Raw genomic sequence first — 16356 nt, 5'->3', positions numbered from 1 at the left:
TCCTTTTAGCTCTCAGTAAATCAGTAAGAGGAGCGGCTACAGTGGCAAAATTGCCAATAAATTTACGGTACCAACCCGCCATTCCGAGAAAACTTCTCAGACTCTTCAAGGTTTTCGGCAGAGTAAACTTTTCAATCGCTGCCACTTTTTCGGGATCTGTGCGTATTTCGCCCTCCGCGATCACATGCCCTAAATATTTGACGTGTTGAACGCAGAAATGGCTTTTCTGAACATTAATTGTCAACCCGGCAGACCGGATGCAGTCCGCCACTGTCTTTAGAACCCTTATGTGGTTTTCAAAGGTGTCCGAAACTAGAAGTAGATCGTCGAGGTAGATGAACACCTCATTTCGCAGTGACGCCGGAATAACTTTGTCCATGAGTCGCGACATTGTTTGTCCGGCATTACACAAGCCAAACGGCATTACCTTAAATTGGAAAAGTGGGCGACCTGGGATCGTAAACGCAGTCTTATCCCTGGACGCTGGATCTAGCGGAATTTGCCAGAATGCATCCTTTAAGTCGAGACTGCTTATAAACATTGCTTTTGGCAAGCGACTCAGAATACCATCTATCTGTGGAAGCGGATCCGCATCCTTCACGGTCACGGCGTTCACTTTCCTGCTGTCGAAGCAAAGTCTGACCTTACCAGGTTTCTGCACCAGAACCATTGGAGAGGACCAGGCGCTGTCTGATTCTTCTACAACCCCCAGTTCCAGCATTCGATCGACTTCACCATATAACAGCTTCTCTACAGCTGGCGATACGGGGAAATGCTGTTGCTTTATGGGCTTGGCTTCGCCCACATCGATATGGTGCGATAAAATATTTGTTTTGCCCAATCCAGCGGAGGCATATGATGGAAACTGATCCACTACTCCCTGCAAGGTTTCCTTTTGGCCCTGGGTAAGATTGTGAGCACTTAGCTCCGAAATTTGAATATTTGGAGGTAGTAAGTCAAAGAGTAGCCTAAGTAGAGGTTTTGTTTTAAAGATGGAACTATGTATAACTGAATCGCCTTAATCTGACCGTTGTATTCTATATTTGTGCTTAATCGACCTATAATATTTTGCTTATTTCCATCTGCTGTAGAAACATTATTAAAGACTCTGTGGATAGGAACTTCGCTCCCCAAAACTTCCTGTGCAAACTGCCCCCCAATACAGCTCATAGATGCGCCCGTGTCCATAAGCCCTTTGATATTCCGATCCAGGGTTTTTACAATAGTATACGGCCATTATTGCTGCGAAGCGCACACAAATCCTTAGTGACTTTCCAGAATCTTTTTAATCTATTGGTATTCCGTGACTTATTTTTAGCATCAAATTTCTTAAGATAAGCTTGTTTATTGCTAATGTTCCTAAATATATTGATTTTCTGATGCCATCCCTCTACAGGACCAACATCAGTTTTGAATGAATCCATGACAGAACTTATAGTTGCTCGCTTTTCGTGTTTGTCGACTGAGTCCGTTGAACATACCGAGAACGAGCGGCTTGGGTGTTCAGCAGCTTGTTTTTTAGGCACTTTAGGCATGCCGGCTTATATGTGTTGCGTGCCCCACATCCGTAACAAAACACTTTACGAGGAGCCGTGCAATCCTGGTACCTGTGGCCCTCCTTCCTACAGTTCCAGCATATTAATGACATTGCTTCGATGACCTCCTCTTCGTCCTCAAAGAATTCCGATTCAGACTCTTTATTCTCAACTTGAAAAAGTTCTGAGACGTTACTTTTGAATGGGGTACCCTTTTTATATATCTGATCCCGTTTTACTTCCTCTAGAAAGCATTCTCTCCTTCTACATATTTCGCGAAGCTTTGAGATCGACTCAGTTGGGATATTTAAAATTTCGTGTCTGATCTCAGCTCGCAAATTTCGCCGTAAAATCTCTATTAAAGATTTATCCTCTAAAGGGCAGTCTAAGCTGTCCGTTAATTGAACCACGGCGTCATAAAACGAGTCGAAACTCTCTTTTTCTTTCTGTTTGCGATCCCGAATTAATTCTCGTATATCAACATCCGTTCTAGTATCCCTGAACTGACGGCGAAGTGCGTCACACAATTCGGTCCCCTTAACGGATGGCACCGATTTATGATATCGCCAGTAAAAGTCATTGGCTTTACCCTTAAACAAAGCACTTGCGTTGCCACACATAACATCGAACTTTGAATCGAGGGTTTGACCGGTTAACGCGTGTACCCTATAAATAAAATTATCTACGCTAATGCCTCCTGGGTCTCCACTAAACCGAAGTTTCCATCCATTCATTATATGCGCCACCTTATCTGGCGTTTGTGAAAGTTCTGAGGCGCTTGACCGAGGAGAGATGTTAGCCTGCGCTTGACTTTGCCCAACATTCACCTGGCCAGCATCTATGCCAAGAAGCTGATCAAGTGACGGACTTGGGTCTGTCGCCCCCTGAAGTGGCTGTTGGGGAATTCTGGCGGCTAGGTTCGACTGGATCATGAGGGACATTTTCTCCGTTAGTTGGGTTAGCAACTCGTGTTGCATACTTTTAACAGCATCTAATACCATACTTTGCACATCCTCACCCCTTCGCTCTTGACTCTGCCGTTCTTTCTCCATACTTTCTGATCCCCGACTTTCGCCTTCTGTTTGCGAACTTATAAGTTTTTGCCTTCTTGTATTTTGTGCAATAAAGCTATCTGATCTTGCAATAGGTTCCCCAGAGAAAGTCGCTTTGCAGGTAGGGCAAGTTTTCTTGCTCTTTATATGTGTGCTCATACACTTCCTATGAAACCCGTGCCCACATTTCGTTTTGTATAACTCTTTGTCAGGAATTCGCGAATTGCATAAAATACAAAAATGAGATGATCCTCCAGCTTCTTCGTTATCTGAGTGGTCTACACCCATATCCTATGATTATTATTATTTTTTGTTTTATTTCGAAACTATTGTTATTCAATTTGAAGATCTCGTGCTTAGCGCTGCCACTTAAAACCACAATTCTGAATATTTAAAGATATAAGCCACTAGATTATGTCCACAAGAATATATATATTACGATAAAAAAATTAACTCCATGCCTAACCAAGAGCTGATTGTCGAAGGTCTTTCTTATTTTTTTTGTGAGAGGAAAAGAAAATTATCTGAAAAAGATACGAGAAAAAGGCGCAGCAAAAAAAAAAAAATTAAAACTCATCAAGCGGCTACATAAGCTGCTTTACTTATGTGACCTTCGTAACAAGCGTGGCCAATCTCTACTATTATTAGTTATCTTTGAGATTGTACTTCCAAGCACTTCATACTTAGCCTCAATAAAGTTTCAATACTAAAAACTGCCTAAAGATTTGCTTCCGAAATTACGGCCAGACTCTTGCTCGCAAGCATTAGCTCTGTAATCCTGCATTCTCGACTTACTAGACCTTTAGCTACTTCACCTATTCCTCGCTAGTTCAAGCGCGGTTAGCCAAACTAATAATTGATCGTAATTGGCCAAATCCAAAGCGCTTACCTATCGTGGTTGAACACAATTAAAGGAGACTGCTGTATTAATTCTTTCTTTGTGGTGAGTTATTTTTTTTCTTTCTGAAAATATAAAAACTGCATTCCAATGCGACTGAAAGTTGACACTGCTGACTAGGAAATTTATAGAAATGGAAATGAAAAGAATGGTTTGTTTGTTTCGCTATTGAGTGAGCTTCACTGTACAGTCAAGCCCCACGTTGGGCGCCATGATTGTTCAGATATTACTTATTATTATTCCTGTAACGAACAACATAGAGCTGGTGTTCTTTGCAAGCTAATAACACGGCACGCATTAAATTCCGGCTCTAGCTCGTCAGCGAATGGAGTGGTGTTCTTTAGCGGTTATAGCCTACAGATGCTCATAGTTATCTGGGATAAATCAGTTTTATTTTCGTGCAAAAACGAGCCAATTTCGGCCGGACAAGAGATAGATTAACAAACGGACGGACAAGAACTAGGATAGTACTCTCACTTTGCGCACCCCGAGATGTAAAAGGGGTGTCTTCAGCCCACCCTACCATGGCCAATGCGTTTTCCCAACGATCCTGCAACAGGCCCCTTTGAGTTTATGACCCTACGACGGCTCTGTGATCGGCATGGAGTTACAACAGGGTTTTCTACTCTTTCATTATAATGGCGTATTTATTAAACATAAAGATGTACATCTCGTTTTGTTTACTTTTGTTTTCTTGAGTTAAAGCCTAAAAGATTACTTCATTTATTAACTACTTAATAAAAGATTACCTAAAAGATTACTTATTAACTACTGTTTTACAAACTTCTATTACTTAGAACCAATGATAATAATTTGTATTTGCATTTAGGAAGGATTTCTTAACGTATTATTTATATTTTACTAAGTGTAAAATTTATTATTAAATGCAAATATTTTAAATCAAACGTATGTGATGCAATTTCTTATTCATTATATTAAAATATTTTCTTTTTATTTTTAATTTTATCTTCTCTTTTTTTTTTTCTTTAATAGTGCCTAACAAGTTAACTTTATTTTCAACGTTTTACTTTCATTTCATTTGATTTCAAATTTCGGTTCTGAATCGAGATGACATGCATATGCAGACGAAAAAGGTAAATATTGGGTAGACTTTGCTCACCTGATATACTCCACCGTTGAAAGCGCTTCCAAATATCGGAGGTGTCGTAAGAAGTCTGTAAATAAATGCAAGTCCAAAGCGACTCGCGAAGACTAAAATCTTTCAGCACACACACCCACATCGAGACTTAACCGAATTTGTCTTATCGGCGTTTTTATTCAATTTCGCCCTCTTCTAATTCAACTTCTTACTCGTTTCTAATCATCATCTTTTCTAATTTACATCACACCCGTTTTTGATCTATTCCTTTTTTTTCTTTTTTTCCTTTTTTTTTAAATTTGTATATTTTTACACAATTTTAGCTTGTGGTTTTAATCTTATTTTTTTAACCGATTTTAACTTTGTACCGATATTAAATTTGCTAAACTAGGTTATTAGATTATACTTTATATTCAGATTAACTAAAGACTTCATGTGGTTTTGATGACACTTGGCATGGACGACACCTTTGCCATCATCGCGACGTTCCCTAATTTTGGGTATTTGTTTAGGAGCTAAACGCACGGAGTTCTTAGCTGTCTATCAGCAACGCGCAGACTAAACCAGACATGAGCTTTCGTCTGCTCTTTTTCTTGTGTCTGACGATCACCCTACGAAAACAACACCGCAAACCAATTGATGCTGATATGGGCTGGGCGTTGATAATGTTGACTGGCGTAGCTGCCCTCTCGGGGCAGGAATTAGCGTTCCTATGCTCGCCTCCTTCGGCTCCAAAGCTGGGGGTACTCGGCGATAGCTTCAACCAAAAATTTGTGGATGGATCTGGAACTGACGTACATACGTGCCGGTCCAGAGTTTGATTCCAAATGCAAATGCAGTCCTGCCTAATCCCTACGTCTAATGTTGCCAATTTACCACCCGTACGGCCCGCTAGGTGGCACTAGTAAGCACATGGTCTGCGGTTTTAAACCCCACTACAATTATAAAAAAACAAAAAGATAAAAAAGCTATTCTGTCTAAATTCCATGACGATCCCATACAAGGAGGTCATACTGGTATTTCAAAAACTTCAGTAAAAATTAAAAGATATTATTTTTGGAAAAATATGACTCGTGTATCACAGACTACATACGAAAATGTCAGAAATGCCAGAAAGCTAAACTAAACATAGTAAGACCCCATTAACAATAACAGACACACCTATAAATGTTTTGGACAGAGCGATAGTTGACACTATTGGTACGCTATTGGTAAGAATTCAATTATAGACAATTTTTGCAAGTATTTAAATATGATCAGAAAGTAAACAATATAGATATTTCAGTAGGAGATAAAGTTTTATTAAGAAATGAAACAGGTCATAAGTTAGATTATAAATATACTGGTCCGTATAAAGTAACGGAAATAGGAGATAGAAATAATATTATAATACTTAACGACAAAAACAAAACACAGACAGTTCATAAGGATAGGCTAAAACATTTTATTTCATAACCACATTTAGTAAAATAATAATAAAAATAATAAATATTTTTAGTTTATTTCATTTTCTTTGTCGTTATTAAGTACAAATTCAAAAAAAATTTAAAACAAGAAAGGAAAGCTAACTGCGGACGGAGCCGAAGTTGATATACCCTTGTGGTTGAGTCGCAGTCCGCTAGGTGGCGCCACGCATTTTATATTATTAGATATATAGCGGATCGTATATAGTCGGCTGATCCTTATGAAATTTGGCATATTGAATTATTTTGCCCAAAGAGTAATCTGTACCAAGTCCCATCTTTCTAACTTAAAAAACACCAAAGTTATGCCAAATCCGATCGTTCTATGACAGCTATAGGATATAGTCGGCCGATCCTATGAAATTTTGTACATAAGATATTTTGGTCAAATATAACATGTGTGGAAAGTCCCAACCCTTTAACTTAAAAAACACCAAAGTTATGGCATTTCCGATCAATCAGTTATATGGCAGCTATAGGATATAGTCGACCATTCCGGCTGTAGTTTGCGTAGACTAGTTTGCGTAGAAACCGACAGACAGACAGACAGACAGACAGACAGACAGACAGACAGACAGACGGACAGACGGACAGACAGACGGACAGACGGACTTGCTCATATCGACTCAGGAGGTGATCCTGATCAAGAATATATATCATCCTTCACTGCGTTGCACACTTTTGACCAAAATTAAAATACCCTCTTCAAGGGTATTTTATATATACATATACATATATATACAATATACATATACAATATACATATATACATATATTATCTTTTAAAAAAAAAAATTTTATAGATAATAAGAATTAAAATAACTCCATGAAATTGCGTTATTTTTCAAAAGGAGGGAGATGTGGTGTATGCACACATGAGTTCACTTTGTACATAACAATGTACTCAGCAACAGCGTGCCAAATGCCCAAACACATTTCAAGTGCATATGTAATATGATATGCAATTGCATTCACCGTTTAGAACAGAGTCAGCATGGTTTCCACGCTGACCACATATATACATATGTGCATGCATAACTCTCGGCCCGTTTCTACATACTGTAACTTGACTTATATATAAAATATATAAATCGGCTGCTCTGCCGCTGCGCCGACAGCTAGCAAGCCTTAGGGTAAGAAAACCACAATTCATTCAAATAAAGACACTGAACTGGATAAGACACATCCTTTTCAATTCTACATTATAATTTAGTCAAAAGTGTGCAAGGACCCCTTCGACCCTATAAAGTATATATATTCAAGATCAGGATCACCCACTGAGTCGATATAAGCATGTGTTTTTTTTTAGTGTATGTATTACTGGCAGCAGCATAATGTTGATGTGATTTCCTTGGAAGAATTGAGTTATTTGAAATGTTAGTTTCAAATAAAGTTTCAAAGAAAAGTTGATGCATGTTACTTGATGCATTAGTGGTGACGGAAATGGATAAAGTCGGCGATGTTGCTGAGGGCTTCGGCTGGAGAGCGGTAGAGGGATGCTTGCTCCAGATCAGCATTTCATTAGAAAACGCTGGGGAGCCAGAGCCCGCTCTCTCCGATTCCACTAAGAGAGCAATCGATTTAGTGGTTTTGTTATCGACAGTTGTGTCGCGACCAGGAGTGTCGCGACGCAACAGCTGCAAAAGACGCCGCCTACGGAAGAACACTGCAAGCTGGGGCCACAAGGGCTGTTGTCGAGGTCTACAGGTCAAGGAGGAGAGATGAGAAACGCCTCTTCAGACGCAAGAAGAGAGAACAGGAGAGGCGTGAGTGTGAGAGCATTGAGAGCAGCAGAGACCGGAATGAAGCTCGTAACTTCTACCAGAGGGTTAAGCGTCTGACCCAAGGTTTTAAGACTGGAGGAGTTGCGTGCAAGGACGATGACGGAAACCTAATCACAGATGCAGAGATTGTGCTGAGGTTATGGAGGGATCACTTCTCAAGTCTATTAGCTGGCTCTGGCCATGATGACTATGGAGAGTATGATCCACAAACCCCAATCTATGGTACTGATGTGGACGTACCGACCCCAAGCCATGCCGAAGTCAAGGATGCAATCCAACGACTTAAAAACAATAAATCCGCAGGTGCTGACGGCCTGCCGGCTGAATTGTTTAAGGCTGCTGGTGATATGTTGGTAGGGAGCATGCACAAACTAATCAGCAAGGTATGGCTTACGGAGAGCATGCCCGACGATTGGTACCACAGCATGATCTGTCCTATCCTGAAGAAGGGTGATGCCACATTGCGCACCAATTACCGTGGCATTAGTCTTCTTCCAGTCGCATACAAGGTCCTTACGAGCGTACTGTGTGAAAAACTTAAACCACATGCCGAAGCACTGATTGGACCTTATCAGTGCGGGTTCAGGCCTGGCAAATCCACTATTGACCAGATTTTCACCTTGCGCCAAATCCTGGAGAAGTCCTACGAAAATCAGATCGACACATATCACCTCTTCGTCGATTACAAGGCAGCATTCGATAGTCCCCGGCGAGATCGCCTATATGCCGCCATGTCTGAGCTTGGTATACCAGCAAAGCTAATACGGCTTTGCATGATGACATTGAGCAACACCATCAGCTCTGTCAGGGTAGGAAATGACCAATCTGAAACCTTTTATACCAAGTGTGGTCTCAGACAAGGCGACTCGCTGTCTTGTATGCTCTTCAACATTCTAATGGAGAGTATTATAAGGAAGGCTGGTGTGCATCGGACGGGCACTATTCTAACAAACAGATGTGTCCAACTCCTTGGCTACGCTGATGATATTGATATCATTGGCCGAACCAAGCGTGATGTTACAGCAGCCTTCGGGGCTATTGAAAAAGAGTCAGCTAAAGTAGGACTGGCAGTTAACATGGATAAGACAAAGTTTATGGTGTGCTCTAGCAGGGAATCGCGGCGTCTTGATTCCCAGCTATCTGCAGGAAGCCATAGCTTTGAGTCCGTGAAGGAATTCATTTACCTTGGATCTGCAATATCTAGCACAAATGATGTCAGCCTGGAGATTAAGCGGAGAATCACACTTGCCAACAGGTGCTACTTTGGGCTCAGTAGGCACTTTAACAGTAGAGCTCTCTCTCGACCGACAAAAATAACACTCTACAGGACGCTCATTCTTCCAGTACTCTTATATGGTGCGGAGTGCTGGACAGTGGTGCAATCCGATGCAGCTGCTCTTGGAGTGTTCGAGAGAAAGATTCTCCGCAAAATCTTTGGTCCAATCTGCGTTGGCGATGCTTATCGCACCAGATGGAACCACGAGCTGTATGAGCTGTACGGGGATGTTGATATAGTAAGCCGAGTCAAAATTCAAAGACTCCGCTGGCTGGGTCACATCGCCCGTATGGAAGAAGACGCTCCGGCTCGTAAGGTATTTGATGCGGTAATCGTCGGAAAACGGAGGAGAGGACGACCCCGGATACGTTGGCAGGACCAGGTGATGGAAGCCCTGTCTACATCTGGTGTTACCAACTGGCGAGCGCGGGCCCAGGACAGGAAAGCGTGGAGGCAGATTGTGCAACAGGCTGTGACCCGATAGGGTTGTGATGGCCATTTATTTATTTTTTTATCGACAGTTGATTTTATTGTAGTGCTGCGTGGGCTACACGTACAAGGTCGGTCGTACTGCCGATCTATATCGTGGTTTTGGAAAAAGTGAATGCAAATTGAGTAATTTCCAGGGTTCGAATGCTGTAATGTGCGTCGTGGGGCACATGACGTGTAATACGTCCCGTGCGAAGTGTCCCTTTTGCAAGAAGTAAACATCCATACGTGCTTTGCCCGCAGACATGCAGGTTTTTCCTGACAGCAGGTGCCATGGCGCAGTAGTTTTGAATGACCCCGTTGAGGAGTGCACTTAAGTAAACTTTGTTTGCAAATTTTCGGAGTGTTTTGATTCGTACCTTCTGTACATAAATAGGGTTCTACTCCTGGTGTGTCGCAATCCGTTCATTCTGGGCCTTGTCGCGAACGCGTACTAAAACCCCTCTGGTTTAGTAAGATGTTCAGGCAACCACCTGGCCATGCAAATGCGGGGTGAGACGCTGGCCGAATATGTGAATAGCCGGAAGGTGCAGGTTGGCACACACATGTGGTAGATTGTTTATTGTCCGAATTCCTTCCTAGGTATCGAAGCACTTAGTGCCTAGTGCGGTGGGTGTTCCCGAACCTGTCTTGGTGTTTGAGCTTTCATAATCAATCTGCAAAGGCGTCTGGAATGGATGGGTTTACTGTAGAGATTTTTACAAAGTCCATTCCAGATAACTTATATGAATTTTATGAGAAGTGTGCGAGGGAGCCGATTTTTAGAGCTATATGGAAATGCACAAGGGCGATTCTGCTTCTAAAGTCACCCGATAGGGTCCGGAACAATCCACGGTCCTTTCGAGACATCAACCACGTTTCAGTTCTTGCAAAAGTTCTAGATAGAGTTCTGGTGGAACGGCTGCAGGAGAGTGTGGGGAGCCAGATGTCGGACAGGCTGTTTGGCCTCAGGAAGGGGAAATGTATGAAGGACACTTGGAGGAGCGTTAATGGCTTTATAAGATCCAGTCTCTATGAGATCCAGTAACTGATTCATAGGTTGAACGAGTGCGGGTGCCGGGATGTAAGTCTGGTCTTTTACTAAAGTCAAGTGCTCTCCACGAGCAATAAAGTTGATACATTGATAGTATTTGCGAGAGCCATATCTAGTCGTCTACGAATGCGTTGATCTGTGGATGCCGGGATGTGTTAGGGTGAATGGTGCATAAATCAGGATCGAATGAATAGGTATATGGAAAGATTCGCCGGCTTTTTAGTTGCAGGAAAATATAAACGAAATCGATAAAACAGTAACACCTTAGGATTTTCCGTCAGACATGAACATAGCAGGTGCGTAAAACCATTACGACTTTTACACTTTTGAACTTTAGGAGCACCGGGCATAAATAGTGAATCCTACCGTTCCGCTATTTGGAATTCAGGAAGACTTCCGCTAAGAATTGGATGCAATAGTATTATCACTTCAATGCAAAGCTGTCCATCCAATAGATACATTAAGGGTACCACACGACAGTAATGTCACTTCATCAGAGCTAATATCATCAGAACCAAGTCTCAAAGGATCAGCCGTCTATCCAAGCTATCTCTTACCGTTTCAATACGGTCCGGTAATGTCTGCTACGAATTCAAGGAAGACTCCTGCTAAAAGATCAAATGGATCTTCATACAACAGTGACATTGTCCTTTCAATCGGTAGATTAAGATAAAGTTTAACATTTAAAAACGTTCAGTGTCTTTCAAACTCTGACTTTTAACAGGTTGTCGCAGCGCATGCAGTTACCAGCAGCAAATAAACCACTCTCAACGGGCAGAAACGAAAAACAGAAAGATGGAAAGGGAAACCATTGACCCTTCAAAAATAACAGCCAATAGTTGTGAGGCGACCGCTCAACGCCCCTAAATGCCCAGCAAGAAATTGGGCAGGAGATCTCAAGAAGTATTCGGAACTATAAAAAGGGTGCGCACAGTCGCTAAGATTAAAAAATGCGCCCAGTCAGAAATGCAACGGCCAAAGGTTTGTGGCATATCGGATATATACCTAATGACGTCAAATATCATCCGCCTATAATGAAGTTGATGTCTCATCCAGAGGAACAACCGCTGTCAAACAACAATTTTGATTTTATGGTCCCCTATTTTTACATGGATCAAGGGAGAACTGGACAAACATGCCAGTCATTATTTAGACCAGCTTAGAGCATCAATCTCACCATGGCAGCCGCAAAGTACACATTCGCGGGACACAGAAAAGAGGCGAGGTATACCATTGTAGGCAAAGTAATTCCTTTCACAAATTGCAACGGATTGATGCATAAATCGGTTCTTTTATAAGGCCAATAAACCATCAACAAAGGCAGTATGTCTAGGTAAACTAAGCTAGGAATTTAACGCTAGTGCTAACAGCTCACGCATTACAAAAGAGTCGATAAATATAATTCCTTTATATCGCTGGTCCCTTCGGCAAGCAGACTAGAGTATTCTTACCGGTTCTATCATGCAAAACATCCAGTTTTGCTCCCCTACAATGACATAAATGTAAGAGAACTACACGAAAACAACATGCAATGCAGGTCCTCAAGACTTACGTGAAAAAAACAACAGAAGCGCAACTGCGTGCGATGTAGTCAAGAAATTAATCAATTCAATTATGGAAAATCTACCAGCCGAGTGATGTTGATATAGTTGGATGTTGATTAGTAGAGCTCAAAACATGAACCACTATTTTACGAACTGTATATTTCAATATTACCCCTTATCGGACGTGGTTAACTTTACAATCATTGGTTCTATGGTTTTATTTACTCCTGCTACCTATCTGTAAGCTTGCGGAGATCTTATTAGACTCTTTAATAGCAGTACCTCTCCACTGTTGACTAAATGAACAGGAATTTTAAAATTAACCGCTAATTAATTCTCGAAAAGACGCTCAGTGTAAAATGAACTTATATGCTTGTGCTCAAGTAAAAATTACAAAAAAAAAACAAATGGATTTGTTTTGAAATTGAATAAAAATTCAAATTAAATTAAATGTTCGTTATAGATGGCTGGACAAGTTTAAAGCAACAACAAAAATACAAAAGTTTTCTAAAAATAACACTTAGAGGAAACGCTCGCTCTTTCCCGCACTAGTAAGCACCCCGAGCAGCACAGCCCCAAAAACAAAACTACCGCTTAGTGACCAAGCGCCCAGTAACGAAAAATTTAACTACGATCAAGTATATTTGGGGCTCCTCTCTACAATTCCCATGAACAACATTTTTTGAAGGACTGTATAAAAAGACATTTAATGTGAAAGTGGTTATGAAATAATGAATAGAAAATAAATACCACAACCAATTTTCGAAATAGAACTGGAGCACTGCGGCTTTATTAACAAGAACAAAACTCGACCAATCGTCGAACTTCAATAAAAAAACAGAAATTGCGGCGACAAACACTCCGCCAACTACAGAGGCTGTCCAAATGGCCGTTGGCACTATCACCCTGTTTTTAAAATCCATCACTAAACTTGGACACTTTCCAAAGAGATGAAAGAAGTCGACCATTATAATGATACCAAAGCCAGGCGAAGACCACAAAACTTAAAAGTCTTCCCTGATGCCTAATCAAACACTACGCGAAATACTTCCTCACCAGAATTAATCCATTCCTCTCAAAAAAAAACCACAACTCCTAGGGTCTTATCTCTACCACAGCAAATTCGAAGTGGAATTTAATTCTGTTATGTCCGATCACCACAGAGTTGGTGTTTCGTTGCCAATCGGACCAATAGTATGTATTCTGTTCACATCTGACTTTCCAACAAAAAGTCAACGCAGAACATAAACCTTTGCCAACGACAGAGCTTTACTCAGCCGCTCCAGATATCCATCAAAGCGACTGATAAATTAGCCCTTCATCTTGTCAAGGTAGAGAAATAGCTAACCGGATCTTTGGTGTTTTACAAAAAATAATAATGTTCAAAGTCAACACAGATTCCATTTGGGGCAAAATAATGAGATCTAAAAAATTTTGTAAGGAGCGTCCGACTTTATCATACAGCTACCATATAACTTATATAGAAAAAAGAACTAAATATGCTGGAAAAGAAAAGGCATAGAACATAAAATAAGTTGGAACGTAATAAAAAAAGTAAAACCTCTCGCAAAAGTTTTACAAATAAAATGAATATAAATTAAATTATTATTTACTTACATGGACGACATTTGTAAGATATTTCGATAAATTTAGAAACGCCATCGCATATATTTCCAATTGATTTAATCTTCGAGTTGGCGGCGAACTTACAATGTTGCTTTTTCTGACAATGGTCAACCACGGTCTGCAGTAGAGAGTACTTTAACAGAAATAGAGAAGAAAAATTTTTTAAGTCTTAATAATTTCTCTAAATAATTTATATAATCTATCAAATAAACACTAGACTGGAAAGCTGTCTGTGGCTATCTGTATAGGATATATAGTTGCTTTTCGCACGGCTCCCGCTGCATACAAAGAGTCTACCTCCCGCAAAACAAACCGTGGGGCCCTGCCGCACAACGTACGAGCGAGAATAAAACCGAGAGTACAGGATAAAATAAAATATTACGAGAAAGCGATAAGAATAGAGGACTTAAAGTTCTAGATCAAGCAAAGTGAATCCAAGCGGAAGAGACCAAATCCCTAAAAGGATCATGCTGGGAATAAACTACAATAGCTAAGGAGTAGATGACTAAAGTTTCTAGTCCTTCTACTAGAAACGTAAAATTTTAAGAGTAAGGTTATGTAGGGATACGACACCCAGCATCGTTCTACGGTTTGTTAATGATGGTAAGTTGATTAATAAAAGTCTACTATGATAAGAGGGAAGGTGAAGATTTTCATCCCAATTAAATACCCTAAGTGCGAAAGTCAGGAAGATTTTTTCAACCGGTTTGATGTTACACCGGTAAACTCCGTTTATAGGGCTCCAGGCACACGATCCATACTCAAAAATCGTGCGGACCAATGATATATATAAAGTTTTTGTTATTGGGTATAAGTAAAACAGGTCATTAAATTCTTTTGACCATCTTTTAATAAAACCAGGAACACCCAATACTTTATTAACCATGGTGGATATAAGGAAAATTTAAGTTAAAACAAGAAAAGAAAGCTAACTTCGGGGTACCCTATCCACTTCGGGTACCCCGAAGTTAGCTTTCCTTTCCTGTTAAACCAAGTTAAAACAAGAAAAGAAAGCTAACTTCGGGGTACCCTATCCACTTCGGGTACCCCGAAGTTAGCTTTCCTTTCCTGTTTTAACTTAATTTTTCCTTATCCTTGCAGTTAAAAAGCAGCTTGTATTATTATATATATATCGGATAGTATACAGTCTGCCGATCCTTATAAAATTTGGCGGATCGAATAACTCAAAATGGAATCTGTACCAAGTCCCATCTTTCTAGCTTGAAAAAACACCAAAGTTATGCTAATTCCGATCGTTCAGTTATATGACAACTACAGGATATAGTCTTCTAATTAACTAGATAAGATAATTTAGATAATTTGTAGATATGATATTTTAACCAAATATAACATGTATGGAAAGTCCCAACCCTCTAACTTAAAAAACACCAAAGTTATAGCATTTCCGATCAATGAGTTATTTGGCAGCTATAGGATATAGTCGACTGATCCTGGCCGTTCCGACTTATATACTGCCTGCAAGCCAAAGAAGTATGAGTGAAAAGTTTCAACTCGAAAGCTTTAAAAATGACAAGACAAAGCCTAACGTAATCGGCGTACATAAGTACAAGTGAATTAGTTTTGTAAAGGGGCAAATCGATAATAAATAATGAAAAAAGTGAGGGTTCAAGATGGCTTCCTTGGGGCACACCAGATGTGACGCGGACTAAACGATAGTGAACATCTTTAAAAAGGCACGAAAGACACAAAGCCTTAGAATTGCTGCCAATTTTAAAATCCCTCCATAAATGGCAGAAGGCCTCCATAAAAATTTTCCCATTTTTTATGCAGAGAGGAAAGATTAAAGTCTCCAGAGATAGAATAAAGAGTTTAAAAATAAGTTTGTACAGTGTCTCGGTGCCGTTCTTCAGAACACATCCTGCTACTCCATCGGGGCATGGCGATTATGCGGGCTTAACCTTAAGAGGATCCGAAATAAACCACTTTTATCAAAGGATCAGGACCCAATGAGGTTGGCTGATTGAATATTATAAGCGGAAGGCTGAGCAGAAATGGTGCTAGGAGAATATGTTGTTTAAAAAAACTGTGCAAAGATGAGATTTCAAATTTAAGCAAAGGAGGAAAAGATACATGTTTACGCTTAGTGTTTACAAAGTTATAAGACTGCTTCGGATCCTGTGTAAACTGAATCTGAAAGCGAAGATTATAATCCATCCATATATAACATTTAGAGTTATGCTCGTTGAAATTGGACGGAACTACTAAGTATCTCGAATAACAAATTATATATCAGTTATTTTATGTTTATTTAAAAGTTTTTTGTTGGTGTTCTTTAAATTTAATAGGTGCCTTGCATACCAATTTGGATTTATTGAAGCGTAGGGATATTTTCATGGCACGCAAGGGTCAAAAAATATATTCAAAGTGTAATATGTTTATAAATCCCCATAATTATTCAATTTTTTTACGCGATACATGGCTATATTTGGAGAGTATCTAGGAATTTTTTTGTTAAGAAATAAATATTATTTATCCCGTGACGGGCAGTCGGCCGGAGTCGCTTCAAAAAATTATTATCTTGCGGTGCGTAAAGTCT

General features: G+C 40.1%; 1 protein-coding gene and 1 long non-coding RNA gene across 10 annotated transcripts in view; one reads left to right on the top strand and one right to left on the bottom strand.

Annotated features, from left to right (window-relative positions):
* The window catches only part of LOC26514219 (protein eva-1 homolog C), a 145294-nt gene that overhangs the window by 61898 nt on the left and 67040 nt on the right, over nt 1-16356 (bottom strand). For all 9 annotated transcript variants that reach the window (XM_044714215.1, XM_044714221.1, XM_044714216.1 and 6 more), the window contains one exon: nt 13791-13932. In XM_044714215.1, the coding sequence (XP_044570150.1) occupies nt 13791-13932 (142 nt within the window). The remainder of the gene's footprint in view (nt 1-13790; nt 13933-16356) is intronic.
* Nucleotides 10643-12331, top strand: LOC116654526. The gene is made up of 2 exons (XR_004309745.2): nt 10643-11288; nt 11354-12331. It is a non-coding gene; the product is annotated as an uncharacterized LOC116654526 (long non-coding RNA).

The sequence above is a fragment of the Drosophila ananassae genome, chromosome 2L (genome assembly GCF_017639315.1).
Source record: "Drosophila ananassae strain 14024-0371.13 chromosome 2L, ASM1763931v2, whole genome shotgun sequence".
NCBI classification, from domain to species: Eukaryota; Metazoa; Arthropoda; class Insecta; order Diptera; family Drosophilidae; genus Drosophila; species Drosophila ananassae.
Note: the sequence above shows the minus strand (reverse complement) of the source record. Positions and strands in the feature narration are given on the sequence as shown.